Source organism: Vicia villosa, linkage group LG6 (genome assembly GCF_029867415.1).
Source record: "Vicia villosa cultivar HV-30 ecotype Madison, WI linkage group LG6, Vvil1.0, whole genome shotgun sequence".
NCBI lineage: Eukaryota > Viridiplantae > Streptophyta > Magnoliopsida > Fabales > Fabaceae > Vicia > Vicia villosa.
Window position 1 is genome coordinate 149,892,907 of NC_081185.1, and position 21,812 is coordinate 149,914,718.

The 21,812-nt window shown below is 42.9% G+C and overlaps 2 protein-coding genes and 1 non-coding gene across 3 annotated transcripts; 2 read left to right on the top strand and 1 right to left on the bottom strand.

Annotated features, from left to right (window-relative positions):
- The first annotated feature begins 536 nt into the window (after positions 1–536).
- Positions 537–1,118, top strand: LOC131614979 (uncharacterized). The gene has a single exon (XM_058886502.1). The coding sequence runs from the start codon at positions 537–539 to the stop codon at positions 1,116–1,118; it is 582 nt and encodes a 193-aa protein (XP_058742485.1).
- Positions 1,119–2,163: 1,045 nt separating this feature from the next.
- On the bottom strand, positions 2,164–2,234 carry TRNAG-CCC (transfer RNA glycine (anticodon CCC)). The gene has a single exon. It is a non-coding gene; the product is annotated as a tRNA-Gly (tRNA).
- Positions 2,235–2,439: 205 nt separating this feature from the next.
- Positions 2,440–7,472, top strand: LOC131610479 (protein transport protein SEC23 A-like). Its single transcript, XM_058882436.1, has 6 exons — positions 2,440–2,599; positions 2,701–3,235; positions 3,683–5,503; positions 6,531–6,647; positions 6,736–6,807; positions 6,897–7,472. The coding sequence occupies exons 2-6, from the start codon at positions 2,807–2,809 to the stop codon at positions 7,032–7,034; spliced, it is 2,577 nt and encodes an 858-aa protein (XP_058738419.1). The 5' UTR covers positions 2,440–2,599; positions 2,701–2,806; the 3' UTR covers positions 7,035–7,472.
- Positions 7,473–21,812: the final 14,340 nt, after the last annotated feature.

Genomic DNA, 21,812 nt, shown 5'->3' on the forward strand with positions numbered 1-21,812 from the left:
CATCATTGTTAATGGCAAATGGGTCTTCCCTAAAGTTTTTACTCCCATTCCTGCTTATCTGCAGATGCAAATTTCAAAGTGTTTCATTCCTATTGATCGTTGGCATGATATGAGAGTTTATTCATTCTCAGTCTGGAGATTTATCCGCTAAGATTGCTTATGAGTTTAAGTGGCTGAAAGGTGATCGGAAGGAGTGTTGGCGGTGGATTTGGGCCAAATCAATTCCTCCATCCAAATCTTGTTTGGTTTGGAGACTTTTGCACCGGAAGGTGCCTACGGATGAACAATGGAGACGTCAGAATTTCGCTATGACCTCCAAATGTGTCTTATGTTGTGCGGTAGAAGAAACAAATCAACATATCTTTTTTTACTGTTCTTATGCCTCTTATATTTGGAAATGGTTACAAACCATTCTCAATCTTCCCCTCCCTATCTCTGGATGGTGCGATATTTGGAGTATTTGTAGAAAGACTTATTATGCCCAATGCAAAACGGTTTTGATAGTTGCTTTCATATTCATTCTCAATGCTATTTGAATGGCAAGGAATAAGGTTAGATTTCATAACAACTTCTGTTCAGTTTTTTCTTCCATTTCTTACATTCTTGTCGCTGTCTCATTGGCGGGGAACTGTTCTTCTGCTACCTCATATGTTAATATGGATGATTTTATGATTATAAAAAAGTTCAATGTCACTATTCGTCTGCCTAGAGCACAAAATATATTGGAGGTTATTTCGAAGCCCCCTCCTAGAGGTTGGATTAAGTTTAATTGTGACGGTGCCGTTGTATCTTCGGGTTTATCTGGTTGTGGTGGCATTGGTAGAAACCGTGACGACGTTTTTTTGGGAGCATTCGCTTCTTCTTTGAGTGGTGCCAACTCTCTCACAGCTGAACTCTACGTTGCTATTCTTGCAATTGAGTTCGCTTTTGAGAGAAATTGGAATAATATTTGGTTGGAGACGGACTCGACAGCGGTTGTCAAAATGTTTAATTCTCCGCTTAAAGTTCCTTGGCAAATTCGAAATAGATGGTTGAATTGTATAAATATTGTTCCTAGATGGAATTTTATGGTTTCTCATATCTTTAGAAAAGAGAGTAGTTGCGGATGCACTTGCTAATCATGGGTTATCTTTACCTGATTATACTTTTTTTCTTCCATCCCCTCCTTTTTAAGGGCTAATTTTGTAAAGAACAGACTCGACATGTCGTTCTTTAGATTTGTGACTTATTGATAGAGTTTTAGTCTGGTCCCCCTATCCTTTTTTTACCAACTTTCTTTTCCTTAATATATCTGCAGTAAAAATAAATTCTTTTTACTTGCATCACTAGGGCTATGTATCACCAAACATGGAAAAAAAAGTGTACTCATTTATTCATTTTTCTGTGGCCAATTATATTATAGAGCAATTTTAAGGCTTAAGAAAAAAATAATATTTTTGTATTATATAAATTACCAATTCTTATAAATAAAAAATATAATTTAATAATTATACTAATTATAGCACTAATTTATAAACATTCATTCATTAAACCACAATTTAAAAAGGATAGAAATATTTTATTTTAAAAAAAAACTTCTAAATGAAATTTCGGTAAACAATATAATCATGTTAAATTTATATTAGTATAAATTTTAATTTATAATCTTTATAATTTTATATTTATGTGTTATAATTAAATATTTAAAAATTTATCATACAATTAACTAACTTATTATCAAATTTTTGTTAAAAACTCTTATCTGAATTGAAATTCTTTTTGTTGTTAGAAACAACCAAAATTTTATATTTTTGATCTTGTCTCTGAAATTCTTCTTCATTTTAGAGGCTGAGTGAAACTCAATTTTTTTTATTAAGAGTCCATTTTTTTCATTTGTTCCGGACTTCTAAAAAGTCAGAACTGGCCCTATCTAACAATGTAAATTTTTAACTCGAAACGAACACGTTTAATTATTGAGTGATATTATTTTAAATGATAAAACGAACACAAAAAAATATCACAAATTAACAAACATAATTTTTATAAATTCTACAAATATTTATATGGCACAATATGATTAAATACACGTATAAAAAATTCTTACAAAAAATTCTTACACAGTCAGTGTATAGATGTTAATCTTACAAAATCAACATAAATCAAAATTTCAAAAAAAATATAAATTGCGCATCCAGGGAATCGAACCCTGGTCAGTACCGTGGGAGGGTACTATGATACCACTACACCAGATGCGCTTTTGATATTCGGCTGTTAACTTTTAAATATTAATATATGTTTATCATATTATTAAAGATACACAATTTAAAAAATAAAATATCGTTATTAGTTGGCAGCGACACACGTGTTTCCGTGCTTCCCATTGGACCTCCTCTGTAACGATGCAGTGACGTGGCATGCTACTCACGTGAGAGAGAAAAAAAACCCCAAACACGAACGTAAAAAAAAACCGAGGTTGAATTGAGTTGAAGTTGTTTCATGTTTTTTTCTTCATGTAAAAAACCCAATCAAATCCTCTGAATCGGAGTGAGTGAAAGAGTGAGGGAAAGAAAGAAAACCATTCATCTTCCCCGATCCCAATTTCCCACTTTCTTTCTCTCAGGTACGCATTTCTCAAATCTTGATTTTTCGTTCATTTCTTGATCCTCGATCACCATATCTAAAACCCTAATTCTTTTATTCAATTTCAAATCTTTCATGCAGATGTGGGGGTTTCATCTGGTTTCTGCAAAATTTGTAATCTTTGATAAATAAATATATTTTCTTGATTCTGGGTTTGTTTTTGTTGTAAGTGTTTTTATAATTTTCAATGGCTAATAACCCAACACAACCTAATGTTGGGTTCATCCCTTCAAACCCTGACAAGACTTCTTCAATTACCCCTCCACATAATTTTCCTCCACCTTTGTTACATTTGCACAAAGATCAAGGCTCACCTCATTCCAATTCACTATCACCTGCCAATGGGGCTGTTGCAAGTGGAAGTCCTGTTCCTCACATGAGTACTCCTCCTGGACCGCCTGTTTTTACGTCGCCGGTTCGGCCTGCGGCTGTTCCGTTTCGAACTTCGCCTGCTTCGCCTCAGCCGCCTGCTCTTTCTTCCGGTTCTTCTTTGCCAGCTTCGTCGCCACCGCAGTATACGAATGGATCGTTTGATTTGTTGCCACAAGTTTCTGATAGTGTTGGTGACCATGTTTCACTTGGGGAGCCTTCCTTTGTACTTTTTTCAGCTCATAAGGTGAGTTCTGATTTACATTTAAGCGTGTTTGTATTTACTTTTTTGAACATATCTACTGACTTAAGTAATTGCAAGATTTTTCAGCTTATTTTTGTAAGCTCTACAGCTTACTTGTTTATTCTTTGTTATTGAAACAACTTACACATAGCACTTATATATAATTAGAGCTTATCCTATAACGACTTCATTAAGTTGTTTATCCAAACATGACCATAATTCATAATCATGACATGGAGTCCTATATTGAATTAATAGTTGATAAATTGAGACCAAGAAAAACTATAAAAAAAGTTATTAAGAAAGATCTCGAGATTAATGATTTGGATAGAAGCATGAACTTGGATAGAACATAAGGCTTGGTTATTGTTGTTGTTGTAGTATATTCTTTTCATTCAATTATATATGTTTTAATGTGTAAACTTGTTTTTTTTCCCATTTGATAAATAGGTATTGAAGCAGAAGAAGCAGGCTAATGTACCCAGTTTGGGTTTCGGGGCATTGGTCTCTCCTGGGAGGGAGGTGTCAACAGGCCCCCAGGTAATACAGCGTGATCCCCATCGCTGTCAGAGCTGTGGGGCATATGCAAATATATATTGCAACATATTGCTTGGATCAGGCCAGTGGCAGTGTGTTATATGTCGAAAACTGAATGGAAGTGATGGTGAGTATATTGCACATAACAAGGAGGATCTTCACAGATTTCCTGAACTAGCTTCTCCAATGGTTGACTTTGTTCAAACTGGGACCAAGAGACCTGGTTTTGTTCCAGTTTCAGATTCCAGAATGTCTGCACTAGTAGTTCTTGTAATAGATGAATGTTTAGATGAACCTCACTTGCACCATCTTCAGAGCTCTTTGCATGCGTTCGTTGATTCTCTCCCTCCAACAACAAGATTAGGAATTATACTATACGGCCGTACTGTATCAGTGTATGACTTTGTAGAAGAGTCAGTTGCGTCTGCTGACGTGCTTCCCGGGGACAAGTCAGCAAGTCAGGAATCTTTGAAAACTTTGATTTATGGTACCGGTATATATTTGTCTCCCATGCATGCTTCACTGGCTGTAGCACATTCCGTGTTTTCATCATTGAGGCCATATAAGTTGAATGTACCAGAAGCTTCCAGAGATCGGTGCCTAGGAACCGCGGTTGAGGTTGCTCTTGCTATAATTCAGGGGCCATCTGCTGATCTGTCCAGAGGGGTAGTCAAAAGGTCAGGGGGCAATAGTAGAATTATTGTTTGTGCTGGTGGACCGAACACTTATGGGCCTGGATCTGTTCCTCATTCTTTCAACCACCCTAATTATCCGTATATGGAAAAGACAGCATTAAAATGGATGGAGAATTTAGGTCGCGAGGCTCATCGACACAATGTATTGGTAGATATTTTATGTGCTGGAACATGCCCTGTAAGAGTTCCTATCTTACATCCTCTTGCAAAAGCATCAGGTGGAGTTTTGGTTCTTCATGATGATTTTGGAGAAGCTTTTGGTGTTAATTTACAAAGGGCATCTTCCAGATCAGCAGGCTCCCATGGATTGTTAGAATTGCGGACATCAGATGATATTCTCATTACACAAGTTGTGGGTCCAGGGGAAGAGTCACACGTAGACACCCATGAAACATTTAAAAATGACACCGCACTTTATATCCAAATGCTAAGTGTTGAAGAGACACAGAGCTTTTCTCTCTCTATGGAAACCAAAGGAGATATCAAAAGCGATTATGTCTTTTTCCAGTTTGCAATTCAGTATTCAAATGTGTATCAGGCTGATGTTTCAAGGGTTGTTACTGTAAGATTGCCTACAGTAGACAGTGTTTCGGGATATCTCGAGAGTGTTCAGGATGAAGTTGCTGCAGTCCTCATTGCAAAGAGAACTCTGTTACGAGCGAAAAACCAATCTGTTGCTGTTGAGATGCGGAAAACGATAGATGAAAGAATCAAGGATATTGGTCTAAAATTTGGCACCCAATTACCCAAATCTAAACTCCATTGCTTCCCAAAAGAGCTGTCTCTCTTACCGGAGCTCCTTTTCCATCTCAGGAGAGGGCCACTATTGGGATGTATTATTGGCCATGAAGATGAGAGGTCTGTGCTGAGGAACCTGTTTCTAAATGCATCCTTTGATCTATCGCTCAGAATGGTGGCTCCTCGTTGTCTAATGCACAGGGAGGGGGGAACTTTTGAGGAGCTACCAGCTTATGATCTTGCTATGCAGTCTGATACTGCTGTTGTTCTTGACCATGGCACCGATGTCTTCATTTGGCTGGTATGCCTCCTCTTATCTGTTCCAGCATTACGTTTTCTTAGTTGACCTTGTGGATAGATTACTTGCAGTTATTGTCATTTCATGGTTTAGAGGTTTTTGTTAGGTAATAATCTAAATCAGTTATAATGCATTTGCTATCCTGCCGCCAGCAAATGCTTAAATTGTTTTTAAATTTGCTTCGTGTTGTTTAACCTCTAATGGTAATGGACTTGAAATGTCATTGCATTATAGAATGTAGAAACCATAGTTGGTCTGGTCACACTTGTTAATAATGTGCAGTATTGAGTGATGCGATATGTTTGAGCCACAGAAAGTGGGCACATGGGTGATGTCTTCATTGTTTCTCATTTTCATCTTCCTTTCTTCTCTTGTTCTTTTGAATGGGAAGGCCACCCTACTTTTTTTTGTCACCATGCCAGTGGCTGCCATTCCAGCAGCAATTGTGGGCCGGTGAGAGATGGTCAACCAATGGTTGTTGCAACTTGCAACCTACAAAAACTCCATTCTTAGTCTCTTAATAAACTTTTTTGTTTGAGAAACTTGTATGCTTAAGTTTTTGATGTTGCTTTTGTACATGTGAAGCATTTGGTTTTTGGATGATTGTTAGAACCAACGAGACTTTTGTTATGTTTTATACATGAGTGTATTTTATCTTATACATTTGTTAATTTACTTGATTATTGTTGTTCTTTGTTATTTTTCTTATGTTAAAATGCTGATTGCCATAAATAACTGTGGTTTTGGTGGAATGGCTTTTCAAGGCCAAATCAGCAGTAGTGTTTATACAGCTCTGTCATTCAGTCTCAATGGCATACAACCATGTGCACAACTATGTTGTTAAATTACAATTAAAGCCAGGATGATGCTGAAACTTTGCTTGTATTATATTCTATATCTTAAGCTTGTGGTAGTTCTTTGGACATTTTGTATGGTCAAACATATTTTTATTTTCGTTTTCTATTTAGAATTTTCAAATTCTTTTTCCATTTGTTTTTCTCCTGAGATATTTTATGGATGGATCTTCTAGGGTGCTGAACTTGTAGCTGATGAAGGAAAAAGTGCCGCTGCTTTGGCTGCGTGCAGGACATTGGCTGAAGAGCTGACCGAGTTCCGTTTTCCAGCTCCTCGCATCCTCGCATTCAAGGTTAATTTTCTTCTTTACTATTAGTTCTCTGTGCCATCTTCTGCTTGTAAAGAAAACTATATAACTCAGAGTTTACATTTGAAAACAGGAGGGTAGCTCGCAGGCTCGATATTTTGTCTCTCGTCTCATACCAGCTCACAAGGATCCACCTTATGAGCAGGTGAACAACACTACCTTTGATGTGCAAAACTCGAAATTCATTGTTCTAAATAAATCACCTATTTACTGAATGATGCAATTTCTTTACAGGAGGCAAGGTTCCCACAACTTAGGACATTAACATCAGAACAGCGAACAAAGCTGAAAAGCAATTTTGTTCACTTTGACGATCCGAGTTTTTGTGAATGGATGCGAAGTTTGAAGACCGTGCCACCACAACTGAGTTGATGACCAGTAGTCTGTGCATTCGGTGATTTGGTGGTTTGATTTATAAAACCCTGAAGAGGTCTTGGTGAAGCCAAGTTTGTTTGCACCTTATGTGGAATACATACCTAGAGTGAAGTCTTGCAGATGTCCCAAAACTCTTTTGATTATGAGCCTCTCCCATTCATTTTGTTCACTTCTGAGAGACATAACATCCACAAAGGTGCAAGTTGCACTTAGAAAAAAAAAGTTTTTCTTTTGGTTTTGGTTTTATTATTTGGGGATGTCCCTCGGCAGAATTTTTCACAATTTACATGACCTGTTTGATATGTTACCATAGAGCAATAAATGATTTCCCTTTATTTATTTTTATTTATAACACCTTGATCATGGTCTCATTATAAATTTGTAAAATTGCTTTTATTTAGTGCTTTGTATAATAGTTGAGAATATCTCATTACACCCTGATTCTCTTAGGCATCTGGCGAAATTTTAATTATGCCCCCTACTTTTGTAGATGCACATTCGAAATCATATTTTTTTGTTAAAATTTGAATTTTTTCAGAGATGCATATACGAAAGCATTTTAAACTAGTGAACGTTGGGAGAAATACAAATTAATTCAATTTAGGGATTTTTTCTTAGGTGTATCTATGGAACGGCGTAGCGTCAAGATTTTTTGTAGATGTATCTACGGAAGTATCTGATATAGTTTGAACAAGCAAGATCACCCCATTGTTACATTTCTTCTTAACATTCACTTCAACACAACCTAAAAACTCTACATTATCAATATTATTTTTCACATCAAAACTCCAACTTTTTGGTGCAATAAATCAAAGGGAGCAAGAGAAGACTCAGTTTCAGGTAAATAATCATCTTTGTCCATTGTATTGTTCACATTATGAATCAATTTTCTGTTAAAAAAAATAACGTTGCTTCCGTATGTACATCTACGGAACATGTTGAAGATGAACATATTTCAGAGGTGCATCTACAGAACGTGTATGTGCTGTTTTTTCCAATAGTCTTGTGATTTCGTGTTATTTGTGTTATTGTTTATAAATAGGTATGGTGCACCCCGACAATATCCCAAGAGAATTAGCTCCTTCCGCAATTGTTTCTCTAAATGTTAAAGGGGTAGTTGTAAAAGCGGTAGATGTCGGCGGTGACTTAAATAACAAGCAAGAGTTTGATGATCGTGAAAGCATGCTCACATGGATTCGTATGAATGCAACAAACCTTGGTTTTGGTGTGGTAATAGGAAGATCGGATAATGGTACGGCAAGAAGAAACACTTTCGTAACAATGTTGTACGAAAGAAGCAGAAAATACCATAATCCTCTAAGGAAGTTTAAAAGAGACGACACGAATACTAGAAAATGCGTGTGTCCATTTAAAATCTGTGGTTATATGTTGGCTAGCAAGAAGTGGAAATTTAGTGTTACTTGTGGTTTGCATAACCATGATTTATGCTCAAAGTTACAAGGTCATCTTAGTGTATGTCGACTCAAACCAGAAGAGAAGACATGTATTAATTAGTGACATGTCCTTGAATCTTGTCCAACCGAAAAATATACTTGCCACATGAAAACGGAAGGAATCCAACAACATATCAAATATAAGGCAAGTATATAACATCCGGTACTGCAATAATAAGGAGAATAGGGGAGATAGAACTGAGATGCAACAATTATTGAAATTGTTGGATGATAACAAATACGTGTTACGGTACCGAACTTGCGACAATGGAGTTACGGTCCGAGATATTTTTTGGACTCATCCGAATTCGATAAAGTTGTTCAACACGTTTTTGACAGTGCTCATTCTCGATTCTACCTACAAGACTAACAAGTATAGACTTCCGTTATATTGAGATGGTTGGTGTAACATCCACCGAGAAGACATACACAAATGATTTTGCTTTTTTGGAGTGCAAAAAAGAGGATAATTTTACATGGGAATTAGAGGTGAGTCGATCACTTATGAAGGAACAAGAGATGCCTAAGCCAATTGTTACGGACTGCGATACCACGTTGATGAATGCAGTGCCAAAGGTGTTTCATTCTTCTAACATATTACTTTGTCGATATCACATAACATGTAATGTGAGAAGTAAGGTTAAACCCGCGGAAGGGACAAAACAAGTAGAGACCGAAGATGGGAAGTCGGTGAAGGCTGGTGTGGTTGTTGAACAAATAATGGACGCATGGAGTCGAATCGAAAATTCTTCAACAAAAGAATTATATACCAATTTCGGAAAGTGTGTGAAAAGTATTTCGATTTATTGAAATATGTTGAAAGCACCATTCTTGATAAGATGAAGGAGAACTTTGTGTGTGCATGGACTGATAATGTCTGACACCTTGGGAATACAACCACCAACATAGTCGAGTCGGCACATGGTAGTTTGAAAATTTGGTTGGCTAATAACAAGGGTGACTTGTGTCGAGATTGAGACTCTGTAAATCTCATGATTAAATACCAACACAATGAGATACAAAATAACTTTTGGTCGGAGTATTACGGTATTGGAACATCGATTTAAGGACAACATACTTTAGTCTCAATTGATCGGTAATGTGTCTCGGGTCGGGTTGAACTATATTTTCACGAGTTCAAATAAGGTGAAGTTGTAGGTTCCGATAGCGCAAAGTGTGGTTGCACTATTTCTAAAACATATGATCTCCTGTGTGCATGTGTTATTGCTGAAAAGATAGAACTAGGTCAGGTTATAAGAATGGATGAAGTTATCCCTCATTGGAAATGACTTAGTTTCGATGATGATGGTTGCATCGAAGGAGAAAAGTCGCATATCTTTATTACTTCTGAATTGGAAGTGATACAAGAGAGGTTTTCAAAGGTCGATGACAACATGTAACTCCACATCAAAGAACAATTACGGAAGATTGAGTATCCCGAAACAAATGATATGAAACCACCTTCTCAACTGGTTAAGCCAAAGGATGCTCCGAAGTAATTGAAGCCTACACCAAATGACAACTCGACTACACGACCTCCTTCGTATTGTGTGCACGCCGATAAAATTTTTCCTGGCTCACCGACGCATATATCTCAAAAATCTCAAACAAGTTCAAACAAAGGAGCTCACATAAGCAAACCGCCTCAGACACTTATTCCACCGAAAATTCCAATCATCAAAGAAATGCCTATTCCACTGAAAATTCCATTCATCGAAGAAATGTCGGTTTTTATGCACAAATACATCTAGCGGATCGTCAATGTTGCGGGGACGGTAATTGCGGTTACCGGGCCGTCTTGGGGTTGCTTGATAATGGAGAGGATAGTCATACTCTTGTCTATCATCAACTTATCCAAGAGTTGAAGACGCATAAAGACTTGTACATGCGGTTATATGGAGAGGAAGCTAAATTTAAAGCGGTTAACGAAGCTTTTGTTTCTTGATTGGGCGCTTACGCACCAGTGTCAAAATGAATGAGATTCCAAAAAATGAGACATCTTATTGCATGCGCGTATAAAAGGGTGTGCATTGACTTGACGCGTTATGATTTTTCGAAAACCTTATTTCCCCCTCTGCACCGCACCACCAACAGATCCAAATGGCCGCATCATGTGTATTGGATCACTTTCAAAATTGAGTCATTTTGTGCAAGTTTACTTGAAACCGGGATGCCCAATACCACCTACGTCACCGGAATGGGCGCTTCATCATACCGAAGATGCCAAGACGTGGCCAGATCTTTTTATTGATAGGATGCACGAATTCGAAAGATTGAACAACATCGAAAAAGAATCAAATAAGGAAAAGTCAAAATTGGAACCACCGATAGATTTAGCCGATGATAGTTCTTTTGATGTGTTTTGTCGTCTCAAAGTGTAATATATACATTCTTTAACATTGCAATATAACCATTTTTTGTTAATTATAAATTTCAATGGAAGGTTTAGTATGTGTTTATGTCTTTATAAATTACGTGGAGCTAATTTTATTCTGTTCTGAAAGAACTTACAGGGAAAGTTCCATAAATGTATCTACCGAACATTTAAAAATTGTAAATTATGGATTTTTTCGTAGGTACATCTACGAAAACAAAATATCTAGGTGTTGCACCCTGATTTTTACCCTACGATCCCATTCCATTTGCATCATTTGCATTTTCGATCACTCATATTTAATAATTTCTTTCATGACTAATTTTGTGGATTTATAACTTTTAATTTTAAAAGTTCAATTTAAAATTAAGTTGAATTTTTAAAATTAGAATTTATAAATCATTTTTTTAACCTTTTATTTCTTTAGTTTTGTTATGTTTTATAGGCGAGGAGCAATTAAGCAAAAAAAAGCCAAAAGAAGAACTCATGCCTCTCACGTTTTCAGCACAGCACAAAAACCATCATCCATTTCAAAAATCCCCACAATTCATTTGCAAATTCATAACGGAAAAATCATAAAAATGAATCACATCCGGAGTCGGTTAGTTTTCTGATTCCATTTTAGTATTGAGAAATTTTCTAGGATTTTTGTTATGTTCATAACAGAGAGATTATGAGATTAGATAGAGAGTTTAACATTGAGAGAAAGTTTGAAACAGGGGAGGACCGAATGAAGATAACAAGGGGCGGATCTGTTTAGTTGCTAGGGTTTTCTTATTCTTCTTTGGGCTCATGGATCTAAGCCCAAACACGTTTTCCTTCTTACACCCTGCTACGATTTGTGAACCCCCTGGCTGGATAGTTTGTTTCTACTTGGGCCTTGCCATTACAAGCCCAGCGCCCCATTCATATTACACCTCTTCTATTTTGTTTAAGCCCATTTCTATTTTATTTTGTATTTTGTTTTCATTTTAATTTTTTATTTTGATATTTGTTAACTTTCAAAACATATACATGATATCACAAAAATATAAAAACATGCTTTTATTTTAAATTTAGGCTTTATTTTTATTTTCATATCAAAAAATCACCAAAATATTTTAACTTGTCTATTTTCCTTTTTAGCTACTTATTTTTGTATATATTCATCTTTTATATTTTCTTTTTTTTTTTTAAAATGCTTTGTTCGATTTTCTTTTATTTTCTTTTTATGCACATGTTAACTCCGTTCCACGACAATTGTATAAGTCTCCAAAGGTCGAGCAGCAGTGGAATGCAACGTTTAACATCACACACACACAAAATGTTTTGGGCCGAACTACAGCTGCTCTGATTCCTTAATCGGGATACGTAGGCATTAGGTCGCGGGGCCTGAACGAGCACAATCTTGTATATATTTCATTTCTTTTCCCCGCGTTTCTTTTCTCTTCTTTCTTCGTGCGTTTCCCTTTAGCTTTTAGGTTTAGATTTTTAGATAACACCCTTAGATTTAGACTAACAAGAGCGGATCCCGTCTAGTACGACGGACGTGAGGAGTGCTAACCCCTTCTCCTTGCGTAACCGATACCCTTACCTGGTTCTCTGGGTCGTAAGACCTGTCTTTGTTTCCCTTTAGGTTTTTACTTGATGTTTTCCTTTCCCATTTTTGGGATAAATAAACAATCGATGGCGACTTCATTGATTTCATTTTGATGATTTCGATCCAGTTGTTTCACTAGGTTTCTAAGAGATGTGCAAGGAACGGTTGAGCAAATCTTAGAGATGTGCTAAGGTGCAAGGAACGGTTGAGCAAATCTTAGAGATGTGCAAGCGTCCACCGGGATATTGAAGTGCAATGTTTAATTTGTTGTTGAAATTATATATGTAATGCCGATTTCAATCTATGAATGTTGTTTTTATCGTTGCAAATGTTGTTTTTCTGGTATTCTGAATCTGGTATATTCCGTAGATAGACATACGAAAGTGTTATGTATATGCATCTACAGAAGGTTTTCACGCAAATGTAAAAAATAATGCGTCCGGATGTACATCTACGGAAGCAGAGGGGCAAATTTGTAAGCACCCATGGAACTTCTAGAAGAGATTTAATCCATAGAACTTCTGAAACTGGATTTTCCAAGCTTCCATATTTAGCCTCGATGCTAAACCTCTCCTTTAAGGTTTTTTCTTGGACCACCAAGAAATGAGATTAGGGTTATGAAGAATCAAGACCCTAAAGTAGACTTCATGTCATCAGGGTCTGCACCCTAATCAACATTAGATAAGGTTTTGATAAAGAGAAGAACTTGAATGGAGGCGGGTTAAAGTAAAAGGACGTGATGAATAGACTCTTTTAGACATAGTTTCGCCCGAGAACCAGAAATATATACAGTTAGATAACTGATGATCTTGAACGGTGGCTCCGATCTCCATTACGGCGACGCGGAATGGACCTGTATGATTAGCTCTCCAACGCCCAAGTTAGTTCAAATTCGAGATAAGTATAATAAAAATAGAGATCAAAGATTGTATTTTATTTATAATTTTTTTAGTTTGATTTACTACTTTATTTATAATCTTTTAAAAATAATTTACTATTTTATTTACAATTTCATTTACTACATTATTTATAAACTTTTATACCTAGTTGATAATTGAAGTTTGATTCCATATATCGTTACCTCCCAAACAATAATAAATACCTTTAAAAGTCATTAAACAATAAAATATATAACAATTGTAGTATTTTACTACTAAACAATAATAAAAAGTGTTCTGGACTGGGCCAAGGTTAGGCCCAATATAGTTTTCGGCCCAGTAAACCTCAGAGGCCCACGTTCCTCCATGACCCTCCTACGCACCTAGGATGCCCACCTTAGACGTGCTCGGCTGCCCCATATCCCCGGAGCATATGGCACCCGACATGCTCGGCACTAACATTCCCGCGAACACCTTCGTTGCCGAGGACCCTGCTCCGCGCAGGGCTCCTTCATATCCAACCCTCCGAACAACACGGATTCCACGTGGCTCCTAAAAGACCGTGTCTCCCTTGAACTTCGGAGCGGTTAACCAGGACAGAGGGCATGCACGCACCTCCGATATTTCCGCTCAGGAAACCTGGCAGTCTCCTAGTTGGGCTTGGGAGTCCAACCCAATAGCGAGATCATGGCCCAGCGCTGGGGGCTATAAATACCCTCTTTAACTAGAGGGTCAGGTATTCACTTCCTTCTAACCTTTAGCTAGTACTTGCACTCCTTTGCTCGTCTTCTTACTTTGGCATCAGAGTACCTTGCAGGTACACCCCCTTCCTCCTTCCTAGAAGATCCAGTCCGAGCAGCCTACGACGATTCTCCTGATCAGGTACGATCAGTGGCGTCGTCTGTGGGAATCTTGCTTCCCCGTCTTTAGAAAAACAAAGATCAAAGCTAATCCTTTTCCAATCGTCATGGCTGACAACAACATCCCAAGTGCTGATCCCTTCCTCCTGCAACACCTGATCGACGAGTCCACCCGTGAGGGGGCGAATCATCGTCGACAGGGGGGAAATCGGCATACCCCCACCGGGCAAAGAAGGCCCGGGCATGAAGCCTCACCACCTAGGAGGCAGCAGATCCATAGCATCCAGCAGCTGCAGGGCCTCCAACAGGTTCAGAATGTTGACCAAGTCCCTCCCGAAGGACACGTTCAGAACGGGGAGGACGGGCAGCACCGAACTCACAATGGGCCAGAACATGCCCAGAATGTGAATGAGGCCGACACCAGAGACGGGCAGGCTCCTTCCTCATTCACCCACACCTCCGAAAGGCGGAGAGCCCGTCACGAAGAAGAAGAGGAGCTGCTCAACGTTCCCGAGGACGCTGACCCCATCACCGTCCGCTTGCTCAAAGAAATACAATTAACAAACAGCCTCCTCCGAATTCAGGACGACCGAATTCACGAGCTGGAAAGACAGCGACGACGTCGCTCCCCTCCGAGGAAGCACTACAGGTCACGCTCCTATTCCTCCTCGCGCTCACCGCCAAGGAGGTACCGCCGGCGTTCCCCATCCTCTTCAAGGTCTCCACCAAGAAGATATCGCCGCCGGAGGACACGTTCCCGTTCTCCGCCAAGAAAGAGCAAGAAGAACCAGAGGCCAGAAGCCACTGAAGCGAGAAGCCCCTCCCCCGAACAGGATCATCGGGGCCCTTCCAAAGCTGCACCGAAACCTGGCGAACGTCCCCCTCGGGACAACCGTACCAGTTCGGACGATAACCAAGGAAAACCCCGGCGAAACAGACACTACACTTCACCGGGAACAAGCGACGAGGAGGACTTCCGCAGCCCCTTGTCCGGCAGTATCCGGAGAGCCCACCTCCCTCGGGGGATGGAAAAACCGCCAGTGTTGGACCAATACGACGGGACCACTGACCCCGACGACCATATTCGGAGCATCGAGGGAAATCGGACCCAATCACTTTCTACTTGGAAGAGCTGTCGGGCGGCGCCCCGAACGCCACAATTCCTTTACTGGTCCGAGCCAGAATGGCGAATTTCGACGTTCGTCGAGTCCTGGTCGACGAAGGCAGCTCGGTCGACATCATGTATTCTCACTTGTTCCGGACACTCCAGCTGGACGACTCGCACCTCACTCCCTATGTGGGTTCCGATCTCCAAGGCTTCAACGGTGCTACCACCAAGCCGTGGGGATACGTCGAACTGATCGTCACTTTCGGAGAAGGGGAGGCATCCAGGCAGGTCAAGACAAGATTCTTGGTAATCGACTGCAAGACTCTATAAAACTGTATCATCGGACGTCCTACTCTGGCCGAGCTCACTGCCGTCCCCTCCACCGTGCACCTCAAAATAAAGTTTTACACAAAGCGAGGACGAGTGGTCACCATCAACGCAGACATCGAAGCGGCCAGAAGGATTTTCGACGCCTCCGTGAAAGGGTTGCAGCTGACTGCCCCTCCATCAGATCCAAACAAAAAGCCGAGGGTCGAAGACAGTCACCCTCAGGAAGATCAACATCCACCGAACGTCAGCTCCATCGACTTAGATGCTCGGTTTACTGACGAAGAGATGAAGAATGCCGAAGAAAGAAGGCCGAATGCAACTCACCCCGTCAGGCCCATCCCAGACGGAGACTTCGACCTCATCCCGCTGGGCGACAACCCCGACAATGCGGTAAAGATCGGCAAGGACATCCCAGATCTTCCGAGGAAGCAGCTCGTGGCATGTCTTCAAGCCAACGCCGACTTGTTCGCCTGGAGTGCAACGGAAATGCCCGGACTCGACCCTGAGGTCGCCTGCCACCACCTCTCCATCGACCCAGCTGTAAAGGCAGTAGTTCAACGTAGGCGTCGGTAGTCTCCCGAGAAAGCGGAGGCTGCCGAGAAAGCTGTAAAAGACCTCCTAGAGGCAAATTTTATTTCCGAGGCCAAATATTCAACTTGGCTCTCAAACGTTGTACTTGTCAAAAAATCTAATGGAAAATGGAGAATGTGCGTTGATTATACTGATGTTAACCGGGCATGCCCCAAAGATGCTTATCCTTTACCTAATATTGATAGACTGGTCGACAACTCGGCCGGCTATAAATTGTTATCATTTATGGATGCTTATTCAGGTTACAACCAAATTCCCATGGCGAGATGCGACAAGCAATGCACGGCCTTCATGACCGAGTCGGGCAACTATTACTATAACGTAATGCCGTTCAGACTCAAGAATGCCGGAGCTACGTACCAGCGGATGATGAACAAAGTTTTCCGGGGAGAGATCGGCGACACCCTCGAGGTTTATATGGACGACATGATCGTCAAATCTCGGGAAGACGCCGACAACACAACGCACCTTGAACGAGTGTTCAAGCAGGCCCGAGCCTGCAAGATGCGTTTCAACCCTGAGAAATGCACCTTCGGCGTACGGGCAGGCAAGTTCCTCGGTTTCTATCTGACCGAGCGAGGAATAGAAGCCAATCCCGATAAGTGCCGAGCATTCTCAGAACTCCCTACCCCCGTCAATAAAAAATCTATCCAAGTACTAAACGGAATGCTCACGGCACTATCCCGCTTCGTCGCGAGATCCGCCCAGCATGCCCTCCCATTCTTTAAGTTACTTCGGAAAGAAGCAACCTTTGAATGGTCCAAGGAATGCGAGCAAGCGCTGTCCCACCTCAAACAAGTTCTCTCCAAGCCGCCCGTCCTATCCCGACCAGAGCGACGAGATCCTATACCTCTACCTGGCCGTCTCAAACGAGGCAGCCAGCGCGGCCTTGATCCGAGAAGCTGAAGACGGGCAGAAACCGGTATACTTCACGAGCAAAGCCCTACAAGGACCCGAGGTGCGATATCAACAAATAGAGAAGGTCGCACTGGCTCTGATAACAGCTGCTAGGAGGCTGAGATATTACTTCCTCGCCCATACCATTGTCGTCCGGACAGACCAACCCATCAAACAACTTCTCAGCCGACCAGACATGGCCGGGAGAATGCTGAGATGGTCCCTCGAGCTTTCGGAATTCGACATACAATACGAGGGCAGGAAGGCACTAAAAGCCCAAGCGCTCGCTGATTTCGTGGCCGAGATGACCTTTATTTCCAGCTGCCCGACCCCCACCGAAAACAAATGGACCATCTACGTGGACGGCGCTTCGAGCACCTCAGGGAGTGGAGCCGGCATTATCCTAGAGAATGAAGAGGGGCTCATCATCGAAGTATCCTTGGTCTTATCTTTTACCACGTCGAACAACCAGGCTGAGTACGAAGCTCTCCTAGCAGGCTTACGTCTTGCCGAGGATGTAGGAGCTCGAGAGGTCATGATTTACACCGATTCCCAGCTCGTTGCTTCCCAAGTCAGCGGCGAGTACCAAGCCAAAAACGACACGCTGGCCGAATATCTCACTCTCGTCAGAGAGAAGATGAAAAAATTCACAAAGGCAGACGTCGAGCACATTCCCCGGGAGCATAACTCACGCGCCGACATATTATCCAAACTTGCGAGTACGAGAAAGAAAGGCGGAAACAAGTCGGTAATCCAAGAAATCTTACCCAGACCGAGCATAAGCAAAAGTGCGCAAGCTCTGCAAGTGTTCGCTATCGGGGACGACAACTGCTGGATGACCCCGGTATATAACTTCCTTACCAAGGACGAACTACCTACCGACGCGAAGGAAGCTTCAACTATCAAGAGACGAGCCTGCTCGTACACAGTCATCGAGAACAAGCTATACCGACGAGGCTTCTCCATCCCTCTCCTTAAATGTGTCGACACATCGCAAGCATCTGAGATACTCCAAGAGCTCCACGAGGGGATCAATGGCCAGCATCTCGGCGGCCGATCACTAGCGAGGAAAGCCCTCAGGGCCGACTACTATTGGCCAACCATGCAACAAGACGCCAAAGAACATGTCCGTAAATGCGACAAATGCCAGCGTCATGCCGACATGCACTTGGCTCCCCCCAACGAACTCAAATCTCTATCATCACCTTGGCCTTTCTCCACCTGGGGAATGGACCTCCTCGGACTATTCCCGGTCGGCTCGTACCAAAATAAATATCTCGCGGTCGCCGTCGATTACTTCACGAAATGGATAGAAGCCGAGGCGCTCGCCACGATCACATCTCAAAACGTGCTCCGTTTCTACAAGCGAAACATACTAGCCCGTTTCGGGGTACCTCAGGCCATAGTCACCGACAATGGCACCCAGTTCACCGACAAAAAGTTCCAAGAGTTTGTGGCCAAGCTCGGCACGAAGCAGCACTTCACCTCAGTCGAGCATCCTCAGACAAACGGACAAGCCGAGGCAGCCAACCGAGTCATCCTCCGAGGACTAAAGAGAAGACTCGGCGAAGCCAAAAAAGCTTGGGTCGAAGAACTACATAGTGTGCTTTGGGCATATAGGACAATCCCCCACTCGAGCACAGGCGAAACTCCCTTTAGGCTAACCTACGGCACCGAAGCCGTGATCCCCGTGGAAATCCGAGAACCTTCCCGGCGCACCGAGTCACCCCTCGAAGAGGAGCTCAACGACGAAGCTATGAGGGAAGAGCTCGACATGGTCGAGGAGATTCGCACAGGATCTTCCCTCCGAGAAGCAAAATTAAAACAACAGATAGCTCTCTGCTACAACACCAAAGTTATCAAGCGCGAATTCGAAGTCGGCGCCCTGGTGCTCCGCAGAAATATGAAGGATTCGCGCGAGGGTAAACTAGCCCCAAACTGGGAAGGCCCGTACCGAGTTTACGATAAAACCGAGAACGGCGCCTACTACCTCGAGGATCTCCTCGGAGTAAAACTTGCTCGGCCTTGGAACGCTGAAAAACTCAGACGTTATTACAGTTAGACCCAACCTAACGCCCCCGGACACCCGTATCCAACACGGGCGCTAGCCGGGCAGGGACCCGCGTCATCGGTACAAACGCGAGGACTCCACGACAGCAACGGTCGGATTTCCCCACAAAACGGGAAGACCGACCACACGGAAGACTCTACACCTAGACCCTCCGTGGAAGTACCTGCACGGCAGAACCCCAGCTCGCGATGGGATCGTTCACGCCGCGAGAACTTGGCCCCAATCGTGGTCTCGTACTCGCTACCAGCGCACATCTACTATGCGCACCCGGACCGTACTCAACACGCCCGGGCAATCAATCTAGGCCGAGCATAGTCCATAAAAACCGATAATATCACAAGTATAGAGGTAACTCTCCGGCGTATCCGAGCGTAAATCATCAGTTACCTAAAACAATCGAAAAATATTCTAAGTATGGGGGAAATACCTCGTCTTACGAGCACAATAGAAAAGTTGTCAAGCCACGAGCATACAATGATAACACTGAAGGTGCAGATAAACAGATATAAGCAAGCAAGATTATAAAACATTAAAATTGCCGACCAAATTGGTCGACGATGTCCAAAGGTTACAATCAAATGCCGGGCGCGCAGGCCCCTAAAGTAATCCGGGCATTACCCAACAAAATATAAAATGGCACGCAGGCCGAAGAAGACAGGCACACAGGCCCAACGACACACTATCTACTCTTCACTCCCCGGAGACTCGGGCACTAACACGCCGTCCACAATCTTCGAAGAAAGCCCAATATTATCCTCCTTCAGGCCAGGGTTCAGAAGTTTCAGCTGACCAACCGCACGGTCGAAGCCGACTTCGGCCATGTCAGCGAGGCTTATTTTCAGGCTATCTATCCTCTCCACGAACTCCGCCCTAGACTGCAGAGCAGCCACGTCCGGCGACTCGTCAGCCGAGGGAGCCCACTCAAGCTGAAGGTCGGCAAGCTTTTTCTTCTCCGCCACAATTTCCCCGTCCTTCTGCTTCAGAACCGCATCGATCTTTTTCTTCAACTCCTTGCGATCAGCCTCCATGGTCTTCACCCTGTCCTCGGCAGCCTTCTTTGCCGCCTCCGCCTCCTTCCGGGCCTCGGTCGAGCCCGAGCCACCATTAGCTAACATTTGGGCCATCCCCAAAACCCTCATCACGGCGGCACTGTCGCACGCCAGCTGTTTCTGAAGGGACGGAGGGTCCATCTCACCGATCCGACTAGCTTCATCCGGAGAGGTAACCAGGGGGAACTTCTCAAAATAACCTCCATCCTTGTAGCAAGGAGGCAATACAAAGGCACGCTCGGGACCTAGGCTCGACGGCTCATGGCGTCCCCCCTCGGTAGCACGAGATCTCTTGGAAGCCCTCTCGTCCAAGTTCACCCGAGGAGAGCCTGGCGAGGCCGAGTTCTCTGCAGTACCGGTTCCCCGATTCTTCTTCTTCTGATTCTTCTTTGCGTCCAGAGCCATCTTCAGGACCGTGTCCACCTTCTCCGGCATGGCATCTGCAAAGAAAAAAATAAAACAAGTCAGCAAAAACACTGGACAGAAGAGGAAAAGCAGGGCGAAGGGACACGACCTAACAACGCCCGAGTCTCCTCGGGAGTCTGACAAGACAACAAAGCCTTGGTATTGATAGGCCGCTGCTCCACAACCGGCACACCATTCTCGTCCAACACGGGACTCCCATTCTTCGTCACCCACTGGGACATAGTAAAGCTGTCTACGTATTTGCAGAGGACCGAATATGACTCTGTGTCCTGCTCGTCCAGATCCCCATCCTCCCAAACGTAATGTTTCGGGGGAGATGAGAAGTGACCTTTCCACCAGAAAAACGGGAATCTCGTGCAAAATTCCCTTGCTACCTGCCCGTCCTCACCCCTCACTATCTCCCCGTCGGCGTCACGATGGACCACGGAATCCGACACATCATAGTAAGCCGTCGGGCTGAGCGGACGGACGACAAAATACCGGTCCTTGAAGCCTTTTACAGAGTCAGTATACATCCCGAAGAGTTTCCTCTCGGCATTTCTGAAAGAGACCCAGCTATATCGCCCGTCTACCGCCTGCCTTTGGACACGAAAACACCGGCCAAACAATGCGGTCGTGGCGCCAATACCCAAATAGTTACAGACAATCTCGAATGCTCGCATAAAAGCAAAGGCATTCGGATGCCATTGGGACGGCGCCAAACCTAGAAACGCCATCATCGATTTCTGAAAGTCGGAGAAGGGCAATCGGAAGCCGAGCTCCTTGAACACATACTCGTACATCGCAAAGCCATCCCCGTTGAACCGATAGCAGATGCGCTCGTCCCGAGACGGGCACGTCACTTGGTAATTCGGCGCTTCACCCTCTCCCAAAACCTCAATTTCTTTGAAGGCCCCGTCTAGAGACTCAGTGTATCGGGAAGTGACCGTTAAGGCTTCGTCGGCTATCCAGTCGAGCGCAACCGTGCATTCGTAACTGAACAAAGGCATTGGGGAGACCCCTCCCTCGGTGTCAGAACCCGGAGAATCAGCATGGTCATTGTCGACCAGAGAGGGCGCGTTTTGATCCTCGATGATCTCAACATCGGAGCTAGTGGCCGTCGAGTCGTCCGACTCGCTACTCCATGAATCAGATTCCGAGCTGGACTCCGAGCTGGCG